This window comes from Protomyctophum bolini (assembly GCF_963924005.1).
Source record: "Protomyctophum bolini genome assembly, chromosome: 5".
NCBI lineage: Eukaryota > Metazoa > Chordata > Actinopteri > Myctophiformes > Myctophidae > Protomyctophum > Protomyctophum bolini.
In genome coordinates this window covers 47,665,839-47,685,714 of record NC_137866.1, presented here as the reverse complement: position 1 = coordinate 47,685,714, position 19,876 = coordinate 47,665,839, and the positions used below count along the sequence as shown (strand labels likewise).

The 19,876-nt window shown below is 42.3% G+C and overlaps 1 protein-coding gene across 3 annotated transcripts in view; it reads right to left on the bottom strand.

Annotated features, from left to right (window-relative positions):
* Window positions 1–19,188, bottom strand: part of kdm5bb (lysine demethylase 5Bb) — a 44,136-nt gene extending 24,948 nt beyond the window's left edge. For 2 of the 3 annotated variants that reach the window (XM_080764269.1, XM_080764271.1), the window contains exons 1-13: window positions 18,460–19,188; window positions 15,088–15,165; window positions 13,706–13,828; window positions 11,975–12,145; window positions 10,044–10,100; window positions 8,995–9,177; window positions 8,574–8,667; window positions 6,655–6,779; window positions 6,247–6,405; window positions 3,742–3,861; window positions 2,981–3,139; window positions 2,044–2,225; window positions 841–1,003 (exon numbers count right to left, since the gene is read on the bottom strand). In XM_080764269.1, the coding sequence (XP_080620395.1) occupies window positions 841–1,003; window positions 2,044–2,225; window positions 2,981–3,139; window positions 3,742–3,861; window positions 6,247–6,405; window positions 6,655–6,779; window positions 8,574–8,667; window positions 8,995–9,177; window positions 10,044–10,100; window positions 11,975–12,145; window positions 13,706–13,828; window positions 15,088–15,165; window positions 18,460–18,621 (1,776 nt within the window). In that variant the 5' untranslated portion in view covers window positions 18,622–19,188. The remainder of the gene's footprint in view (window positions 1–840; window positions 1,004–2,043; window positions 2,226–2,980; window positions 3,140–3,741; window positions 3,862–6,246; window positions 6,406–6,654; window positions 6,780–8,573; window positions 8,668–8,994; window positions 9,178–10,043; window positions 10,101–11,974; window positions 12,146–13,705; window positions 13,829–15,087; window positions 15,166–18,459) is intronic. The other variant, XM_080764270.1, reaches the window with a different exon arrangement.
* Between the last annotated feature and the right edge of the window lie 688 nt (window positions 19,189–19,876).

Genomic DNA, 19,876 nt, shown 5'->3' with positions numbered 1-19,876 from the left:
GCAAACAGGAACACGGCAGTGATGATTTCATAGACTACAACTAAATACAAAAACTATATGCTATGGAGACTATAAGGGCTCCATCTTGCGCCACCCGGCCTTATATCCCTTATCCCTAAACGTATTTGCCATTTTTTACTATTTTGAAAAAACATTTTCAAATAGTTCAACTTTCTCCAATCTCCATCGAGACATCGTGAGCTTGTAGATTGGCTATTTGAACTATTTTAAAAGGTTTTTTTTTAATAGTAAAAAATGGTAAATTAGTTTATGGATAAGGGACCGGGTTAAGGGGTGGCGCAAGATATAGCCCTCAGACTAAATATATATTGATCCGGTAGAACTAAAAGGTTTCCCCACTCTGGAAATAGCAGCTTGTGAGCTTGTAAATCTGCTATTTTCAGCATGCATGCAAGTGTAAAATCAGTCATTGCGACACCATCAATCAAGGCAAGCCAAAACACATTTTCTCAACTGTAGATTTAGTCAACCAGATTAAATATTATGATATTTAATTTACTAAAAGCTAGACTAAAACCTTTCAGATGGCTGAAAATATGGCTAAACTAAAAAAAAAAATGTAAAAAATTAACACATTTAAACAATCCTACAGTCATATCAACAGCCACAACTGACAGATGGAAAAAAAAAAAGAATACATGTGAAGAAAAATCTTTTCATTTTCACTGAACACCGCCTGTCAGTGCACGGGGATCAAACCCGCGGCCATTTGAGACACAGGCGGGCCAAGTTGCACCAAGTTAACCACGCCAGCCCTGTATTAAACTAGATCTGCAAGCTCACCAGCGCATTGTGTGTGGGGGGTAGGGGGGGTCTTACCGGGACTCCGTAAGACATCAGCGTGTTGGGGTTCATGATGGTGACCAGCTGGTGCAGCAGGTCCGGCTGCGAGTCAAACAGCTCCGGGGCCAGTTTCTTCATCACCGCCTCCAGCTGCTCCGCAGCGAAACCAGGAGCTCCGTACCACGTTTTAGGTTCGCCCCTGGAGTCAGACAGACAGACACAGGGAATCACATCAGCTCAAAACACAAAAAAGGCATCTCTATTTAGTATTTTCCAAATCAAGCCAAAATCACAATGAAATAATTTAGCACAACTATTTTGAATGACAAAATAACCGTCGTCAAGCAGCCTCTTCTCAAACATTTTCATGTCAAGAGGACCCCCAAATTGATCTACGCCGGTATGTTTGTCCACAGACCCCCATCTGAAATGTTATTTGTGACTCTCTACAAGTAACCTTGCGTCACCCCGACTTTCCATCTCACCAGGAAAGCCTGGTCTGTGTTCCTAAATCAAGGCCCGGCATTGAGGTGCTAGGCTTACGGCTGTCAACGATTACAAATTTAGCTTGGCAATTGATTTCTCACACAAATAATTGCAATTAACGATTTAATTGTGTTTTTGGCATCGAGCATTGGACAATATGAATACATTTTCAATTTATCTTTAGCGTTTAGGCTTTGCAATCAAAAGTTGCAATGGGCAGATATAGGACAAATAACCTTTAGATAATCTAATATCTTTACTTCATACTGAAAAGTGGGAATAGCCGATTTTGTGACAGGTGTGTGGTACCAGTGCAGGTAGTCGATGGAGTAGCTCCAGTGATTATGTAATAATTGGTGACAGGTGCGTTACCAGTGCAGGTAGTTGATGGAGTAGCTCCAGTGATTATGTAATAATTGGTGACAGGTGCGTTACCAGTGCAGGTAGTTGATGGAGTAGCTCCAGTGGTTATGTAATAATTGGTGACAGGTGCGTTACCAGTGCAGGTAGTTGATGGAGTAGCTCCAGTGGTTATGTAATAATTGGTGACAGGTGCGTTACCAGTGCAGGTAGTTGATGGAGTAGCTCCAGTGGTTATGTAATAATTGGTGACAGGTGCGTTACTACCAGTGCAGGTAGTTGATGGAGTAGCTCCAGTGATTATGTAATAATTGGTGACAGGTGCGTTACCAGTGCAGGTAGTTGATGGAGTAGCTCCAGTGGTCATGTAATAATTGGTGACAGGTGCGTTACCAGTGCAGGTAGTTGATGGAGTAGCTCCAGTGGTCCTCGATGTGCCAGCAGAAGGACGAGAAGCACATGCCCACGTAGAGCCAGGGCAGCGTCATGCCGCAGATGTCCGCCGTCACGTGCGTCAGCACAGACGGCTCCATCATGGCCATGTTGTTCAGGTTCCACCCGCAGTTCAGGTATTTCTGGAACAGAGCAACACCATTATAGGCCTATGTTACACTTTAGCCGTTGAAAAATATAGCCTCATCATAGCACGGCACCGTGCCGTGCCGTGCTATGAACTTGTAGGTCTGCTATTTAAAAAAAAAAAAAATCGTGAAAATGTGCCTCAAATCTTTGAATATCCTTTCAGAGTTTCAGTTTTTAACTCAAACGTTTGTGCTTCTGGAGAGGTCCCCTGGAACAACATATTTTCAGATGGGGGTCGGTGGCATATTATTACATATAATCTTTGCGGTCCTTGACATGAAATATTGAGCACCACTGATACAGAAACATGAGGTTTTTCAGGAAAAAACTTTTTTTTTAATTTCGACGTCAGGCCTGAATGGGTTAAAGGACAACTTTTTTTCAATCAAGGTTCATGTGTTATGTTGTTATTAGAGAAACTATTAAAGAGGGTATCTTTGAAAAACAAAGAAAAGGTCCCGCACACTGTCAGACACTTGCCAAAGTGTCGCTCTTTATTAGGTCGACGTTTCGGTCGCTCTTAGACCTTCATCAGACAATTGACTATTGTCTGTCCTAGTGAAGGTCTAACTAAGCGACCGAAACTAATACCACTTAGTCTGGAACTTCGACGTGGAACAAAACACGGTTACAAAACACATTCCAACACCACAGCAAGGAGTGGCCATGCAGCACAGCACACACACACACACACACACAGTCACACACACACACACACACACACACACACAGATGTTTGTATTGTTACCTCGTCTGCCGGGGAGACCTTGAACCTCCCGTTGGGGATGGGGAAGCCGCTCCCAAACTCCTTGGAGGCGATGTCTGCTCCGTACTCCACTGTCACGTCCTCCTCGATGGCTCCCACCAGGCGCCAAAACTCCTTCTCTACCAGCTCCGTGGGCACCATCTGAAGAAATAACACACACACGCACGTCCATTTAGACCAGTGGTTCCCAGAGTTTTTAGCCCGCGACCCAAATGAGAAATTTGGTTTTTGCCTAGTGAAAATAGCAGATCTACAAGTTCCCAATGCACCGATTCGGGCCGCATCGGTCACTACTTCTTAAACATTTGTTTTTCATGGAATTTCTTAAGATTTCTCCTTTATTTATTCATGAAATTACTTTGAAAAAAAGAAATCTTTGAATTTGTTCTTTTTTTTTATGGTTTTGGATTCCTCCTATTCTTTTATAATATGAATTAAAAACTAAATGTAGGAAACAAAAAAAAATAAAGGGACACATAAAATGTTGTTCCACAAGACCAGTGGTTTAGATTTTTAGACTATACCATCTGCCCTCCAGAGAGAAGACGGACACACAGACACACACACACACACACACACACACACACACACACACACACACACACACACACACACACACACACACACACACACACACACACACACACACACACACACACACACACACGTGTCGTCCAGAGAGAAGACAAGGGGAACACAACGTTGTCTTTGTGAAGAAGAACCCTTATACTTGGGACACTTACGTGGACGGGCATGTTGAAGTAGTCCGACTTGAACGCGTCGGCCATTTGCCCGAACGCACGCAGAGAATAGTCCCTGTAAGCCTGCTCGAAGCCAAACGCCTCCTGAGGTTTGCAGCATTCCTGCTCGACAAAAGATGAAAGACAAAAGAAAACACAATGTTGCATTATGGTTGCAGTGGCATGGGGCCAAAACAAAATGCAACTTTTAATATTTTCTGATGAATATATGCCATACGTGGTCGTTTCGTGCAAAATTGTGACAATAGCCCGACAACTGTGAGCTGCCTTGTAGACAAACAAATTGAGTCGCTTTCAAAGCAAAATTAGTCTATGGACTTTATATGAATATTCAACTATTAATCTAATTTGGGCGGGAACCCCTTTTGGTGTTAGCATTATGTTATGCTTTTGCTATTGAAAAATAGCAGATCCATAAGCTCGTAGCGCGGCACTCGGTGCCACGCTACGAGCTTATAGATCTGCTATTTTGTAGGTCTGCTATTTTTGAAAAATCTGAAAACTGTCATTTTCAAACAGACATTTTTAGAACCTGATCTCAGGTCAAAATGGGTTAATCAATTATTGTATTGAATAATAATTACATTTGAACACAGGTATTTTTTTCCCCATTTTTTTCCCTTCTTTTTAAATAGATGGTTTTAATAGCTTGAATTTATATAGCGGTTATATAGTGGTTTTGGACATACAAGGTGGAAACCTGGTATGTACATATATATCGCTGATCAGCTCATCACGGTGTCACAATATAATATGCCTATATAATGTCCCGTCACAATATAAACTGTGGGGTGTCGCTAGGCAACCAGCCGCCAGGGTGAGCATAGTAGTAGCCCAGACAGCCAGTGGGGAGGAGGCAGAACGCAGCCGAGGAGAACACGCCTACTCGGCCTCGTCATTCAACAGACGTACTACCCCGCCTACATATTGGCTCAAGGCCAAGTGTATACGCGCCTACGCCACCTTCCAGGGAAGGTTCAAAGGGAAGGACTGACTGCTTCTGCGCTCATTCCCCCACTGACTACTACAGAGAGGGACAGTTCGGCGCTGAGCGATACCTCACCCATCCTCTCACACCAGGCATATCTATAGTATAGCATATCTCTCTCTATAGTGACGAGAGAGAGAGAGTTCCACTTCCCCCGGGGGAATATTGACAAACGGGTACCTGTCAAACCCGGGGGGCATTCAGAGTGTGATTTATATTAGAGCGCACGGAGCCCCGTTAGGGAAAAGGACCATAACTGACCGCCCAACCCTGCCCGTGTGACCGACGACAGAGAAGAGACGGAGTTCTATCGTTTAAAGACTCTGAGTTTGCATTTAATGCCGCGCGCCTGAAGCACACTTATGATAATAAAACGGCCGTGGTGGCCCACTCTGATCCTGCCTTGTGTGTTGGCTCAGTGCTCACAAAACACAAACTCTCTCTTGTCTCTCTGCGAGCGACTCCACACAAATAAACAGTTCCCTCTCTCGCTCGCTCGCACGCACGCCCGCTCACTCTCTCATTCTGTTTGGTGATGTTTTCAGTGGAAATGTTGCAGCCTTCTATAGCTGCACCGTCAGTGGCATAAATTAAATAGGCTTTATATCAAAGGGGACCCGCGTGCGGGGCTCGGAACTCGGAATTCTATACTTTGGCCTATACTCTCGTCCTCCAGACTTGTTTTGCATCAGGGTCCTCCATTTTCAATTCATCCGAACTCATTCAAGTCAGAGAACACTACCTCGCTTGCACAACATTGAACACTTGATGTAATGAGAAAGCCTATTTGTTGTAATTATAGTTGGTATTAATTACTTAACCCCTTTTGGTGTTTGGCATCATGCTATGCTTTAGCTATTGAAAAATAGCAGATCTACAAGCTCATAGCTCGGCACTCGGTTCCCGCGCTACGAGCTTGTACGTCTGCTATTCTTGAAGAACGACTGACATAGAAACATGGGTTTTTCAGAAAACGGTCATGATTTTAGAAGACATTTTTATATAATATTTTCTCCGTTCAAAATGGGTTAACCAATTATTTTTTGTCAGGAGAGCCATCTGCGAGTTTCACCCAAAACAATATTTATCACCAGCAGCCAGACACTTGGGGGGGGGGGGGGGGGGACACACACACCTCCAGTGGTTCAGAGGTTGTTTACCTGAGTCAGACATTTGGGACACCGCCAGTCCCCTTTGGGGACGTCGTGGAGCGGGGAGGGTTGTTTACCTGAGTCAGACATTTGGGACACCGCCAGTCCCCTTTGGGGACGTCGTGGAGCAGGGAGGGTTGTTTACCTGAGTCAGACATTTGGGACACCGCCAGTCCCCTTTGGGGACGTCGTGGAGCGGGGGGGTTGTTTACCTGAGTCAGACATTTGGGACACCGCCAGTCCCCTTTGGGGACGTCGTGGAGCAGGGAGGGTTGTTTACCTGAGTCAGACATTTGGGACACCGCCAGTCCCCTTTGGGGACGTCGTGGAGCAGGGAGGGTTGTTTACCTGAGTCAGACATTTGGGACACCGCCAGTCCCCTTTGGGGACGTCGTGGAGCGGGGGCAGGAGGCAGAAGGTGTGGTAGCTGTCGTCGCAGCCGTCGCACAGCAACAGGCGGTCCTCGTCTGCTCCGCTGGCGCACGCCAGACACACCACCAGGTCCACCTGGGAGAGAGAGAGAGAGGAACACATCATCATAAAGGGCTCTGAAACCTGCCGCTTCAACACAAGGCTCTGGCTGTTTCTCCTTTTGGGAGGTCATTCCCCAAAAATAAATAGCAGATGAAATGGCTGAAAATAGCCGATCCTATTTACAGCTGTGAGATCTTCTAGAGCGGGCTGTTTTCGGGGGGGGGGGGGGCAAGAGATTTGGTGTAGAGGGGGGGGCGAGATTACTTGTAGATTGGTACTTACAGGGCTCAGAGGAATTGGAGGGATGTTCTTCTTGTAGCGGGACTTGTTTTTGTCTGCTTCAATCACAGGCTCAATTATTTGACTCTCCACCGGCTCCTGTTTCACTGTGACAGGGATCTCTTTCTCTGCAAAAAAAACAAAAAACAGCAGGAGGAGAAATTGGCTTATTAAAAAAAGGACAAAACTTTTCAGAATAAAAATCCGACATGCAGAAAAACTATCGTCTAATAACGCAGTGGTTCTCAAAGTGGGGTCCGGGGACCCCCAGGGGTCCTCGGATGGGTTCCAGCAGGGGGTCCCCAGCAAAATGTGGTCGCAATTCATGTTTTGACACTTTGACTCCTGAACACGACGCGACGCACACGTGTTCATTGACGGTTACGTTATGTTTTCATTGACGTTGATGTTTTGATGACGTCATCGCTAAACACATCAATCGCACTGGCGTGCAAAGGCTTCTGGGAAATTGAGTCCCCGATGCATTACAATGGCCGGCGGTGCCGCGCAGCACGCGCGCATTCCTCCTCCGCCCTGTTGTTGTGATCGCCACAATATCTTTCGACACTATACGACAAGCAATTACAGCGGTGCTCAACCTTTTTCATGTCAAGGACCCCCAGAATTATCTCTATTGGGCCACGGACCCCCATCTCAAAATATGTAGTTCCAGGGACCCCCCCCGGAAGGAAAATATTTGAGTTCAAAATGTTCGCTCTGAAATATATATTCAAAGATTTACACCACATTTTCAACGGCTTTTCAAAAATAGCAGACCTACAAGCTGCGCTATGAGCTTGTAGATCTGCTATTTTTCAATAGCTAAACTATAATGTAACGCTTAAAACACTAAAAGGATGGATTAAAGTGGCTTTTCATGACAAGCAACGATCAAGTCGGCGCAGTGGCTCTTCAGAGGTTAGTGAACTGAAGAATATCCACACTTTGACCTGGGCTGTGTGTGTGCTCCAGTTCCTGTTGATTTCATTGGATATCATTGGTCATCTGACCAGTTTCATTGGCTTTCATTGGATCAAATCGACAGGAACTGGAGCACACACAGCCCAGGAAAAGTGTGGATAGGCAGGGAGATCTGGAACACGTCGATTGTTTAATCACGGCATTAAAACCTTGTTAACGACATCAAATTAGAGTGCTAAAGAATTGGAAAATGTTGAATAATTTAGAATCTAAATTATTCAACATTTTCCAAAACATCCACATTTTATTTGTTTGGGGTTTTCTTTTGGTACAAAACCTTTTCAGATGGTGGTCTGTTGCTGTTTGAGAACCACTTGTCTAAACTTGATTTTTCATTTTATTTCACACATTTCGTGTATCACAATACAGTACAAATCATAATAGATGACAATTATTTTGTCTTTCATAATTCATTTGTCTTTCATACTTATCTGATACACCCGTGACGAGAAGGAGCAGGAAGAAGAATACATTCTTATAAATACCTGCCCCCTTTTCACTTAAAGGTTAGTTTTTACTTTAATGCTTGGCGCATCACATTTGAGGCGTCAATATTTTTCATTCCGTTGAAACAAAACAGAAGATTTTACATAACTTTAATTAACATTTCTACGAACACTTCTCATGAACATTTCAATGAACGGGAAGTATACGTGTCCGTCTCGGTTATACGTTTCAAGACTCAATGGCAAAAGTAGATCTACAAGCTGTAGATCGAGCTTGTAGATCTGCTACTTTTGATGCTTTTGTGTGACGCAGTAGCATGATCACGTAGGGTGTTAACCCATTCTGGGCAGGAACCCCCTTTTGGTGTTAGCATTACGTTATGCTTTAGCTATTGAAAAATAGCAGATCTACAAGCTCGTAGCGCGCCACCGAGTGGCGCGCTACGAGCTTGTAGGTCTGCTATTTTTTGAAAAATAGAGATAAGAGGTTCTGACCTGGTTCTGTCTTGGCAACCAGCGAGCCCATCCTCCTCCTCAGGTTGGGTCTGCTCTCTCCAGACTCGCCTCCTTCCGTCTTCACACAGACGGACTGCAAGGGGAAAACACAACCATGATGCCATCGGTATACTTAAAGTAAAAGTATCGATACTGCAATGTAAAAGTATCAATACTGCAATGTAGAAATACAAGTAAAAGTCCGGAATTCAGAATTTACTTAAAAGTACGAAAGTATTATTATTATATTATTATAATATTATATATATTAATGTACATATATATATTATATATATATATATATATATATATACATATAAAAATTAAGTACGTTTGGATGCCAATATATAATATAATATAATAGCCTATTATATTATACAATAGCCTATTATATTAGATTATATTATTATATATTAATCACCTCAGATTTGATGCGCTTGCCGCGGCGAGCGCTGGGAGACATTGGCGGAGGGGGGACAGGGTATCTCTGCTGCACCGGAGGAGGAGGACGGTCCACGTGAGGTTTAGACTCCTTCATGTCGGGACTGTTCGTCGTCACTTCCTCTGGCCGAGTACGCTCCGATTTCTGCACGCCGCCGCCCTGCTGGTCGGAAACGGAACACGCGACAACCAGCGTTTTCACCAGTGGTATATACTCAACATTTTGTACTGAAGTTATAAAGTATCAACACCCGCTATTTATTTTTAATTAATTCCACAGTTTTTTGTGTGCCGTTTAATGTTAATTGTTCTGATGAAATCCTGGGCGCTATATACACTCCCCCCTGCCAACCTGGGGAGAGCAACGGACTGACCTCATGCTTCCTTCGATGCATGAGGAGTCCAAGCCACTTCTTATCACAAGGGGGGGGTTTCCCCGTTTGGATGTAGCGTGTGGAAGGAACACATTATTCCAATCACCAATCAGTTCCTTTCCTTCAACCTTTAGCAATACTGCAATATAGAACTGATCTGTTACAAGTAAAAATAGGTCAAGAATTCAAGATGTAACTTAAGCCTCTGATCTACGTAAAGAAGTGCAGAAGTATAGCCAAGTGGTTAGTTATGGTTATTTCAGCCGCCATGAGGAAACACAAACCATTTAACCCATTCTGACCTGAGATCAGATTCATACGAGGTTTCCACTGGACACACACTGGTCTGATTAACCCATTCTGACCTGAGATCAGATTCTAGAAATGTCAGTCGTTCTTCGATTTTTCAAAAATAGCAGACCTACAAGCTCGTAGCGCGCCACTCGGTGGCGCGCTATGAGCTTGTAGATCTGCTATTTTTCAATAGCTAAAGCATGACATGATGCTAACACCTAAATGGGTTCCCGTTCAGAATGGGTTAATACAGCACACAGATGTGCCGTAAGGGGGGAGTAAGACGTGGTTAATATTACACATGCATTGTGTTAATAAACAGACCTTCATTGGTCTCCTTATAGCAGTGACACCAACATACCTCTTCATGCTCAAGATCAGCCTCCAAACCCATCAGTTTGGAAGCTGTGTCTGGTGCCTGAGGCATAAGGAGAGAACTTTGGGTTGGCACAAAACCACTTTTTGACCTTCTGTTATGGGCTCACACACACACTTTGTAATCAACACACACATAGATGATATTGTACATCGTATAATGTTATCTCCCCCGACACCAACGTGCGACAAAAGTCAATCCAGGCTTGAGTTGAACTTGTATAATAGATATTCGGGGCTCATGTAGCTCATGAGCGTGTGTGTGTGTGTGTGTGTGTGTGTGTGTGTGTGTGTGTGTGTGTGGGGAGGGGGGGTGTCTATTTTGTTTTTAATTTTTGTTTTTTTTCCGACAGCTAGCCAACCAGTCTCCCCTCGTCCATTCCAAGGTGTTTTGGAGAATTATATTCAACCAACTTTGTTCCTTTTGGCAGCAAATTTAGATTTAACTTTTGGCCTCTTGAATAGTATTAATTTAGTTTTAGTCACATTTTAGTCACCTGAAATGTCTTGGCTAGTCTAGTTTTAGTCGACTAAACGTCATATGATTTTGGTAGACTAAATCTACAGTTGATTTAGTCGAACAAAATGTATTTTTTTGGCGGGCCTTGAGGCCGTCGTAATGACAGTTTATTTTTTTCACTTGCTGAAAATAGCTGATCCACAAGCTCACAACGCGTGAGCTTGTAGATCTGCAAAATTACTTATACTGTCCACTAGTCCCTATCTAACATTTTCGTCTAGTTTTTATTTGTCAATATATTTAGTCTTAGTTTTAGTCGTCGTAGCTCAGTTTTAATTTAGTTTTCGTCAGTGGAAAAAGGTAGTCGACGAACATTTTTTTGTCTTAGTTTTAGTCGACGAAAACAACACTGCTCACCGGGTGCAAGAGCCTGCAGACAGCAGAGGCTTCGAGTGCGTAAATGTATCCACATCCCACCCACCCTGGCCACCCATCCTCCCCTTCAAGTCCACTAAATGTATCCACATCCCACCCACCCTGGCCACCCATCCTCCCCTTCAAGTCCACTAAATGTATCCACATCCCACCCACCCTGGCCACCCATCCTCCCGGTCAAGTTTTTTTTTTTTTTTTCCCAACTGTTCAAAATAATAACTTTATTAAAAGCGATATAATGAGAGTTCGATGCTTCCTAATTAGAAATCTTTTCCGCGAGTATTTCCATACCACATTTGCGCATTTCACTTTTTCGATATAACCCAAAACTCCACCCCCTGCAACAAGGAGTTTTTGCGCAAAAGCCCTGAAATGCGCAAAAACACGGCTTAATGGAAACATGCTTACTGAGGCCTGGGGTATTTTTTTAAAAAGGCACCGTTTTACTCCTCCTTTGTCTGTTTACACAATCATCGTGATCATAAAATAATCTCCGTCCGTATTTTTTTATTTCTTTTTAAATAACACAAAATCACTGTCAACTGTGATCAGCTGCCCATCGTGGGACGGGGAATTGACATTGTGCGAGTGGATAATTCCTTTAATGAATGTCTATGAACTACATATTGAAACGGATATTGAAATGAGCTCTGAAGATGAACACAAGCAGTCCAGTTTCCATGGCATTTTCATTACACTGATTTGACTTAATCTTTAATTGTACCGTATGTCGAGATGTTATTTTTTATTGACAACTAACATTGATAGGATCTTCGCCAAAAATAGCCAATGTCACATACTATGTAGATGTAGAATATGGTATTTTTGGACCTTGAGCAAGACACTGAAACCCTAATTGCTCCCGATGTGCTGGTCGGTGCCTTGCATGGTTTCCGCCGCCATCGGTGTTATGAATGTGTGTGTGTGAACAGGTGAATGTAATGCACAGTCTATGTAAAGCGCCTTGGATAAAAGGCGCTATATATAAATGCACCATTTACCATAACATATTTATAACTCACCAGGAGTGTGGTTCCACTCTGGAACAGGCTGTAGGGGTACAGGACCTTCTGGTAATGGGCACGCAGGTGCGAGCCAATGGCCTTGCCCGGAGCGAAGCCCATCTGGATCGCGATTCTGGTCCATCGCCTCTCGTGGCACACCAGCTCGAACCCGCCCTCCTCCGCCACCAGCTGCCACACAACAACAACAATGTTCAACTAAAAAATGTCTTCTATATACATCCTGACAGTTTTCTGAAAAAGCTATGTTTCCGTGTCAGTCGTTCTTCGATTTTTTCGAAAATAGCAGACCTACAAGCTTGTAGCTCGCTATTGAGCTTGTAGATCTATTTTTCAATAGCTAAAGCATAACGTAATGCTAACACCAAAAGGGGTTCCCGCCCAAAATGGGGCAGGGATCTTCAACAGGGGGTTCTAGCAACCCTATTCTAAGGAGAACTTTTGCCCCCCCCCCATCGTACATCGGCTATTATCTGTGAAATATATGAAAAGGTTCAATCTGCAACTTAATTCTAATTCATTCTATACAATATGTGGTGGTGGGGGGGGGGTCACGTCATCTCTCTCTCAGATAGGGGGACCTGAAAAACGTCGAAGGCCTTTTGCACCCAGAGCGATTTACAGTAAGGTAAACACAGGAATAGTAATCTAGGATCTAATTCTAGATGGGGGAAAAAGAGGTTGCGCATCAGCAATGGTTTTCATAGATATAGGCTACACAGTGACACTATAAACGTTAGAGCTCAAAGTTAATGCTGATGCATTTTACCTACAACTACTAACAGTTATTCTTAAAGAACAATTTTCAAAAGATTTCATGCATAAAAATGTCATAAAATATTTTTTAAGTAGTGAAGAATAGGTCATCTACAAGCGTTGTTGTGAGCTACCGAGCTTGTAGAGTAGTTAGGGTCTCTGGTGAGACAAGAGCTGAAACGTTTTGGAAACACAGACGTAGAGCATTGACTTGAGCATCAAATACTGACCTTACGTATGTAGCTTATACAGATCCAAATACTGACCGTATGTAGCTTATACAGATCCAAATACTGACCGTATGTAGCTTATACAGATCCAAATACTGACCTTATGTAGCTTATACAGATCCAAATACTGACCTTATGTAGCTTATACAGATCAAAATACTGACCTTATGTAGCTTATACAGATCCAAATACTGACCTTATGTAGCTTATACAGATCCAAATACTGACCTTATGTCGCTTATACAGATCCAAATACTGACCTTATGTAGCTTATACAGATCCAAATACTGACCTTATGTAGCTTATACAGATCCAAATACTGACCTTATGTAGCTTATACAGATCCAAATACTGACCTTATGTAGCTTATACAGATCCAAATACTGACCTTATGTAGCTTATACAGATCCAAATACTGACCTTATGTAGCTTATACAGATCCAAATACTGACCTTATGTAGCTTATACAGATCCAAATACTGACCGTATGTAGCTTATACAGATCCAAATACTGACCTTATGTAGCTTATACAGATCCAAATACTGACCTTATGTAGCTTATACAGATCCAAATACTGACCGTATGTAGCTTATACAGATCCAAATACTGACCGTATGTAGCTTATACAGATCCAAATACTGACCGTATGTAGCTTATACAGATCCAAATACTGACCTTATGTAGCTTATACAGATCCAAATACTGACCTTATGTAGCTTAATATATACAGATCCAAATACTGACCTTATGTAGCTTATACAGATCCAAGATCTTCCTCTCCACAAAGGGGATCTTCAGCACACAACCCTGCAGATCCCAGAACTTGGCGATCTGGTCCAAGAAGTTGAGTTTGACTCTGGTCTGTGCCTGGAGAAATGACAGCCACACAAGTTGCATTTAGAAGAAAGAGTAGACGAAAGAGTATTGGGTATTGGAAATACTCAAGTAATCAAAATGGTACTTTTTAAGTCAATGTAGTACTTAGTTACTTTACACGGCTGCATTTAACCCCATTTGTGTCAAGAGTCTCATTTAACCCATTCTGAACGGGAACCCATTTTGGTGTTAGCATCATGTTACGCTTTAGCTATTGAAAAACAGCAGATCTACAAGCTCATAGCGCGCCACCGAGTGGCGCGCTACGAGCTTGTAGGTCTGCTATTTTTGAAAAATCGAAGAGTCGACTGACATTTTTAGAATCTGATCTCAGGTCAGAATGGGTTGATCAGACCAGTGTGTGTCCAGTGGAAACCTCGTATGAATCTGATCTCAAGTCAGAATGGGTTAAGCATTCCCCATAGCTCCACCAGCAGTCCAACCTACTGTACATAATAACTAGTCCACATTACACTATAGTGCCTCATAGGTGCTACAGGCCACAACCAGAAGTGTCACTCACCCCCGAGCACCGATTGACACGAGTCAGCATTACAACAAGTGCATATAGGCAAATGTCTTGTTTATACTGCGTAACGTAATCATTGATATGGGAGACCATTTGCACGTGCCCTCCATGGCAGCAAAAAGTGCTGGTAGTCCCTGATAAGAGACAGTTTTTCTTTAGTTTTTTTTGTATTATAGCGGTCTAGTATACCCTTAAAATATCATGTCCAAGACGACTTTCTCGTTTCTCCCTGGCCACAACAGATACGAAACCCATTGTTTTTTTCCCATAAAGATTTCCGAAAGACATTTATATAAATGATTCAAGCCCCATAACAACTGAAAAAGATAAGAATTACATTGTTTTTCTATAACTCTAGAGTGCTACTGCAATAATGTTTTACATCAACACAAAAGGCATTTTTTGTGTAGGAGGATGCTGAACGCACACCAGTCTTAGTAGTGGTGCCAGCTCACGGCAGAAACATCGAAAGAGTTAAGTCTTAACCCATTCTGACCTGAGATCAGATTCTAAAAATGTCTTCTACATCCTGACAGTTTTTCAAAAATAGCAGACCTACAAGCTCGTAGCGCGCCACCGAGTGGCCCAGAATGGGCCAGAGTGGCCGCACACACTGATAGCCAAAGTGCCGATTAATTATTAGGATGCAGAGTATATAGGAACCAACGTTTTGGCAGATCATACAACTGCCTTCTTCAGGGTAAGGAATACGTTAACTCACCTCCAACTCATTGAGCCTCTGGATACGTGGAACGAAGTGAAGTTTATCAACGTCACAAGCAAATGGAGGCTGCCAACCCTACACACACACACACACACACAAAGTGACACACATACATACATTATTGAATAAAAATGTAAAAACAGCAACAGAGTACAGTCAAACACTCAGTTCAAAAGGGATAGCACAAAAGAAAAAGTATTGTTTGTTTCAAGTTAGGTCCTATCATGCAATCAATTCATAGACATAAGAAGATCAATAACAACAACAAAATCTAAATAATTTCAGGAAAAACTAGATTAATTTAATCTCCCTTTGGGCCTGCTTGACAGGTGGATTTTCAGGCCTGTTTTAATAGATGAAGCTCATAGCGCGCCACCGAGTGGTGCGCTACGAGCTTGTATGTCTGCTATTTTTTTTTTTATCGTGAAAATATGGCACAAATATTTGAATATATATTCTTTCAGAAGACTTTTTATTTATTTCGACGTCAGGCCTGAATGGGTTATAGACTAGCAAAATGGGATGGAAAGGGGTGGGTCATGGGCCCCCAGGCTGAGGAGTAAAGAGGTGGCCCTGTGGTTAGAGTGTCCGCCCTGAAACTGGGAGGTTGGGGGTTCGATCCCCGGCCGGGTCATTATACCAAAGACTGTAAAAATGCCTCCCTGCTTGACACTCAGCATCAATGGGTTGAATTGGGGGTCAAATCAACTAATGATTCCCCTGAGCGCGGCGCACACTGCCGCTACTCAGCGCTCCAAGAGACGGGTCGAATGCAGAGAACAAATTTCACTGCGGTATCGTATCGTCACACACAGACTTTGATGACATTGCGTCGGCCCGATATTACAGCATAATAGAAAAGATACTGCATCCGAGTCAAGCCAATGCATTTTCATTTTTTCGAGTGCCGACATTTCCACTCTTTTTAATAGGCTACTTTTGTGTGCGTGCAGCCAAGCAAGCGTCCACAGCTCCGGAGCCAACCAGAGGAAGCGCTCCTGCCCTTAAATCCAATGTTATCATTATTCTGAATTATTATGCAACCAATATTACACAAGTATAACAGTGGTTCCCAAACTGTTTAGCCCGTGAACCAAAATAGAAATTTGATGTCTCCCCGGGGGACATCGAGATCTACAAGCTCACACAGTGCGTCGCTTTGCTATTTTCACTACTACTTAAACATTTGTTTCATAATTTATATAATTTTTATTTTATTTCATCATGAAATTACTGAGAAAGATCATTGAATTTGTTTTTAATTCACGATAAATGTTGCTTTTTTGGGGGGAATGTTTTCTGAAAACCTTTTGAAAATAATGATAAAAAAAAGTATGTAGGAAGCAAAAAATAAAAAGGGACCCATAAACAATGTGTCTGCGACCCAGAAATGGGTCCCGACCCACTGTTTGGGAAACAGTGGGTCGGACTATATGTCTTTTTTCTTTGAGAATAATGTTGTTGTTTAGTACAGTTTCTATAAGGCATATATGATATAACTGTTCATGTACAACCTGGACAACAATGACAACAACACAAGAAGTGGAAGAAAACCGAAATTGGGTCGATGAGCAGTGTGTGAGTGCAAGGATGCATGTTTATTTTATTTTATTATAATTTAAAATGTATTGGATTAAAAAAAAATGGGACGTGTAATGATATTAAAAAGCAATTAGATATCCTTCCTTCTTGTCAGCGGAAATTCACAACAGTATACGCTAATCAATATTGTATAGTTCCAGCCATACTTCCGAGGCAGATAATGATGGCAAACGACACACCGTCGCATATTAACCCATTTAGAACTGAGGCCCATTTTTAAAAAAAAGTTTTCTGAAAAAAAAAAATTGCATTTTTATTCCAAACAAAATAAAATAATTCCTGTTGTCAACATCTTAAATGACATGGATGCTTCCTGGTTTTTAAAGGGTAGGCCTATAACGTATAGGCTTTCCTGGTCAAAGGTCCAAACGACCAAATTATTATATTAAAGTCTGTAACTGGAGGCTGTCAACCCTTAGGGGGGTCCATTTGGTAAATAAATATTGAGAATTGTACGGGTGGTTTAGGGTCCCATGGGATTATAAAAGATTATATGTCGTGGGGGTCCATGAAGCAACTGGACTTGAGAACAAGTGCTCTACTAGCCAACATCCCCCACTGCCTGACACACAAAATGGCCAGATGGAGTCTCAGTCAACAGGCCTGCTAAAACCACAAAGACAATATGGAGGACAACACCCATAACATACTGGCTCTCACACATGAAGAAGTCTCAATACATACAATATACAATCATGCCTAGTATTATAACTGCAAGATATTGTAACTAATGGACTATGGTATAGGGCTACTATAGACTACAAAATAAAACTGTTATTACACAATAATAGGGGTTGTGAATTGAAAAGTAGGACATTGTATAACTCTTTTAAACGAAAAAAATACCAATAATTGCTTATATTAAAGGTGATAAAAACAATACAGAAATATATTAACACTTGGGATGAAATGATGGCTTGCACACGGCACACACACACAGTTTGACTGATCATCACCAACCACATGATAAATAAAGCACAATAATTGCATTGTTTGTTTTATGTGTGAACAACAGCAAAACTTATGTCAAAGATACCAACAATTACAATATCCAGCAATCAAACTACAATCATATTGTATTATTTATTCGACGTCCTTCCGCATAGAAACCAAACCGACTCTAAGCTAAACAAGCCTCATAATAGACATAATTTACTCCACAGTACGACGGTGTCGCAGCTTGCCATGCTATATAAAAAAAGAACGGATCTACAAGCTATCAACGCGGCGCGAAGCTACGCCTTGATAGCTTGTAGATCTGTTCTTTTTAGAGCGAGCAACAGCGACACCTCGCGCCCAGGAGTACAAAGTGACAGTTGAATAGCTCGAGCTTTGCTGCTAAGCTAACGCTAGCATGCTAGCTCGTCCAGCCTTCATTGAGCAGGACAGGACGGGGCTCGTTTGGTTTGTTTACGTCTGTTGACGAACAAAAACAACAACAAACAAAAACAACGCGTTGGCAGCCCCCAACGTGCCAAAACAAAACCAATAAACGTGTAAAAAAATGATAACAAATAAGTCGTTATGAAAGAAAGAGGGGCAGGTAGCAGCATATAGTGGCACAAAGAATGAAACCATCCATCCGCCATGTTGACTAGTCCCTTTAAATCCCCCCTCGCTCGCGGCTCGAGCTCAGCAGCTCATCTCTTTCAACGTGGATTCCGAACGATCGATGGATCCGGATCGGACGAGAAGAACCCGAACCGGTTCCGATTTTAAAACCGGTTTCATTTAAATAAATAAAAAATAAACAAAAACCCAACTAACCGGAGGAGGTCGGACTTTGCAGATGCCGGTCTTCTCGGCGATGGGTCGGATCTTGTTGATGAACGCGAAGGGGTCAGAGAATTCCTCCCAGCTGGGCTCGAACACCGGGCACTCCGGAGGAGGACAGAACTCATCCCGGCGAGGCTGAGGCTGCTGGGGCATGATGGTGGCTGAGAGGGGCCGCTTGGCTGGTCCGATCCGCTCCGGGTCCGGGTCTCTGGGACCTACCGTAACCGGGTCAGGGGGTTCTGGATCTGGGGGTCAGATCGGATGGATGCTGGTGTGGGGGGTTTTAAATGTGGGACTGTGTGTGTGTGGTGGGGGGTGTGAAATCCTGGGTTTCTTTTCTACGGTGTGTGGCTCGATGTGTTCCTCTCACTCACACACACACACACACCGCACACACGACGTACACACGCACACACACACACGCATCCACGCAGAGTGGAGAGACTGTTCCACGGCAGCGAGCACGTCCGCTCCACAAACTAGACCTAGAGCCCATAGTTTGTTTATTATCGCCACCATAGTGATGGAACAAAGTAGCCCAGTACGCTCACTCGTGGTTTTTTATTGTTTGTTTGTTTTTCTTTTTCTTTTAAAAGTGAACAATAATAAACACGTTTAAACCACAGTATTATATAAACCATAGTAGCCTGAAATAAATTAACAGTGCATAATTATGCACCTTCAAATAAGGACAGTTTGTGATGCATTCTTTAATTGCTATAGTAGTACACAATGCACAGATACTCAGATATCTAGTTTAAAATAAATAGCTATTCCCAATGTCCCTGTGAGTATTGGCTATAAAAGTATTGACATATATAGCCCACTTTATGAATAGCCTACAGTCTAAGTTTGGTTAAACAAAATACTCATTATGCCGAATGTTCCTTCCCCAACCCCATTATTGGATAAGGCTTGATGCAATTAAGTGATTATTAATGCGTTAGTTACAAATGAAGGCATTACTAATCACTTAATTTATTGCAGCTGGTAAAGCTGCCGTTGATTTGAATGACTTTCTACTGTGTATTACTATTAACCTATATAGCATACACAATACTTGATACAATCACTTGATATACTGGTAGCCTATGTTTTGTATTAATAATCCAAATCTGTAAGTAACTATAGCAGTAGCCTAACTACATTTGGACAGCTTAAGCTGTCAAAAAGTATAGTGGAGTAACCTACAAATAATATTGTCCTAGTAGTAGGCTATATAAAAATGGAAATATCCAATAAACTATAATATGAATCAAAGTAACCTAATCAATGCTCTGAAAAACATATTATTATTATTATTAGTAGTAGTAGTAGTAGCAGTATTAGTATTAGTATTATTATAGTAGTCTATTATATTATACATTTGCCTATATATATCAAGTCTATTGTAGGTTTCCATAAACTG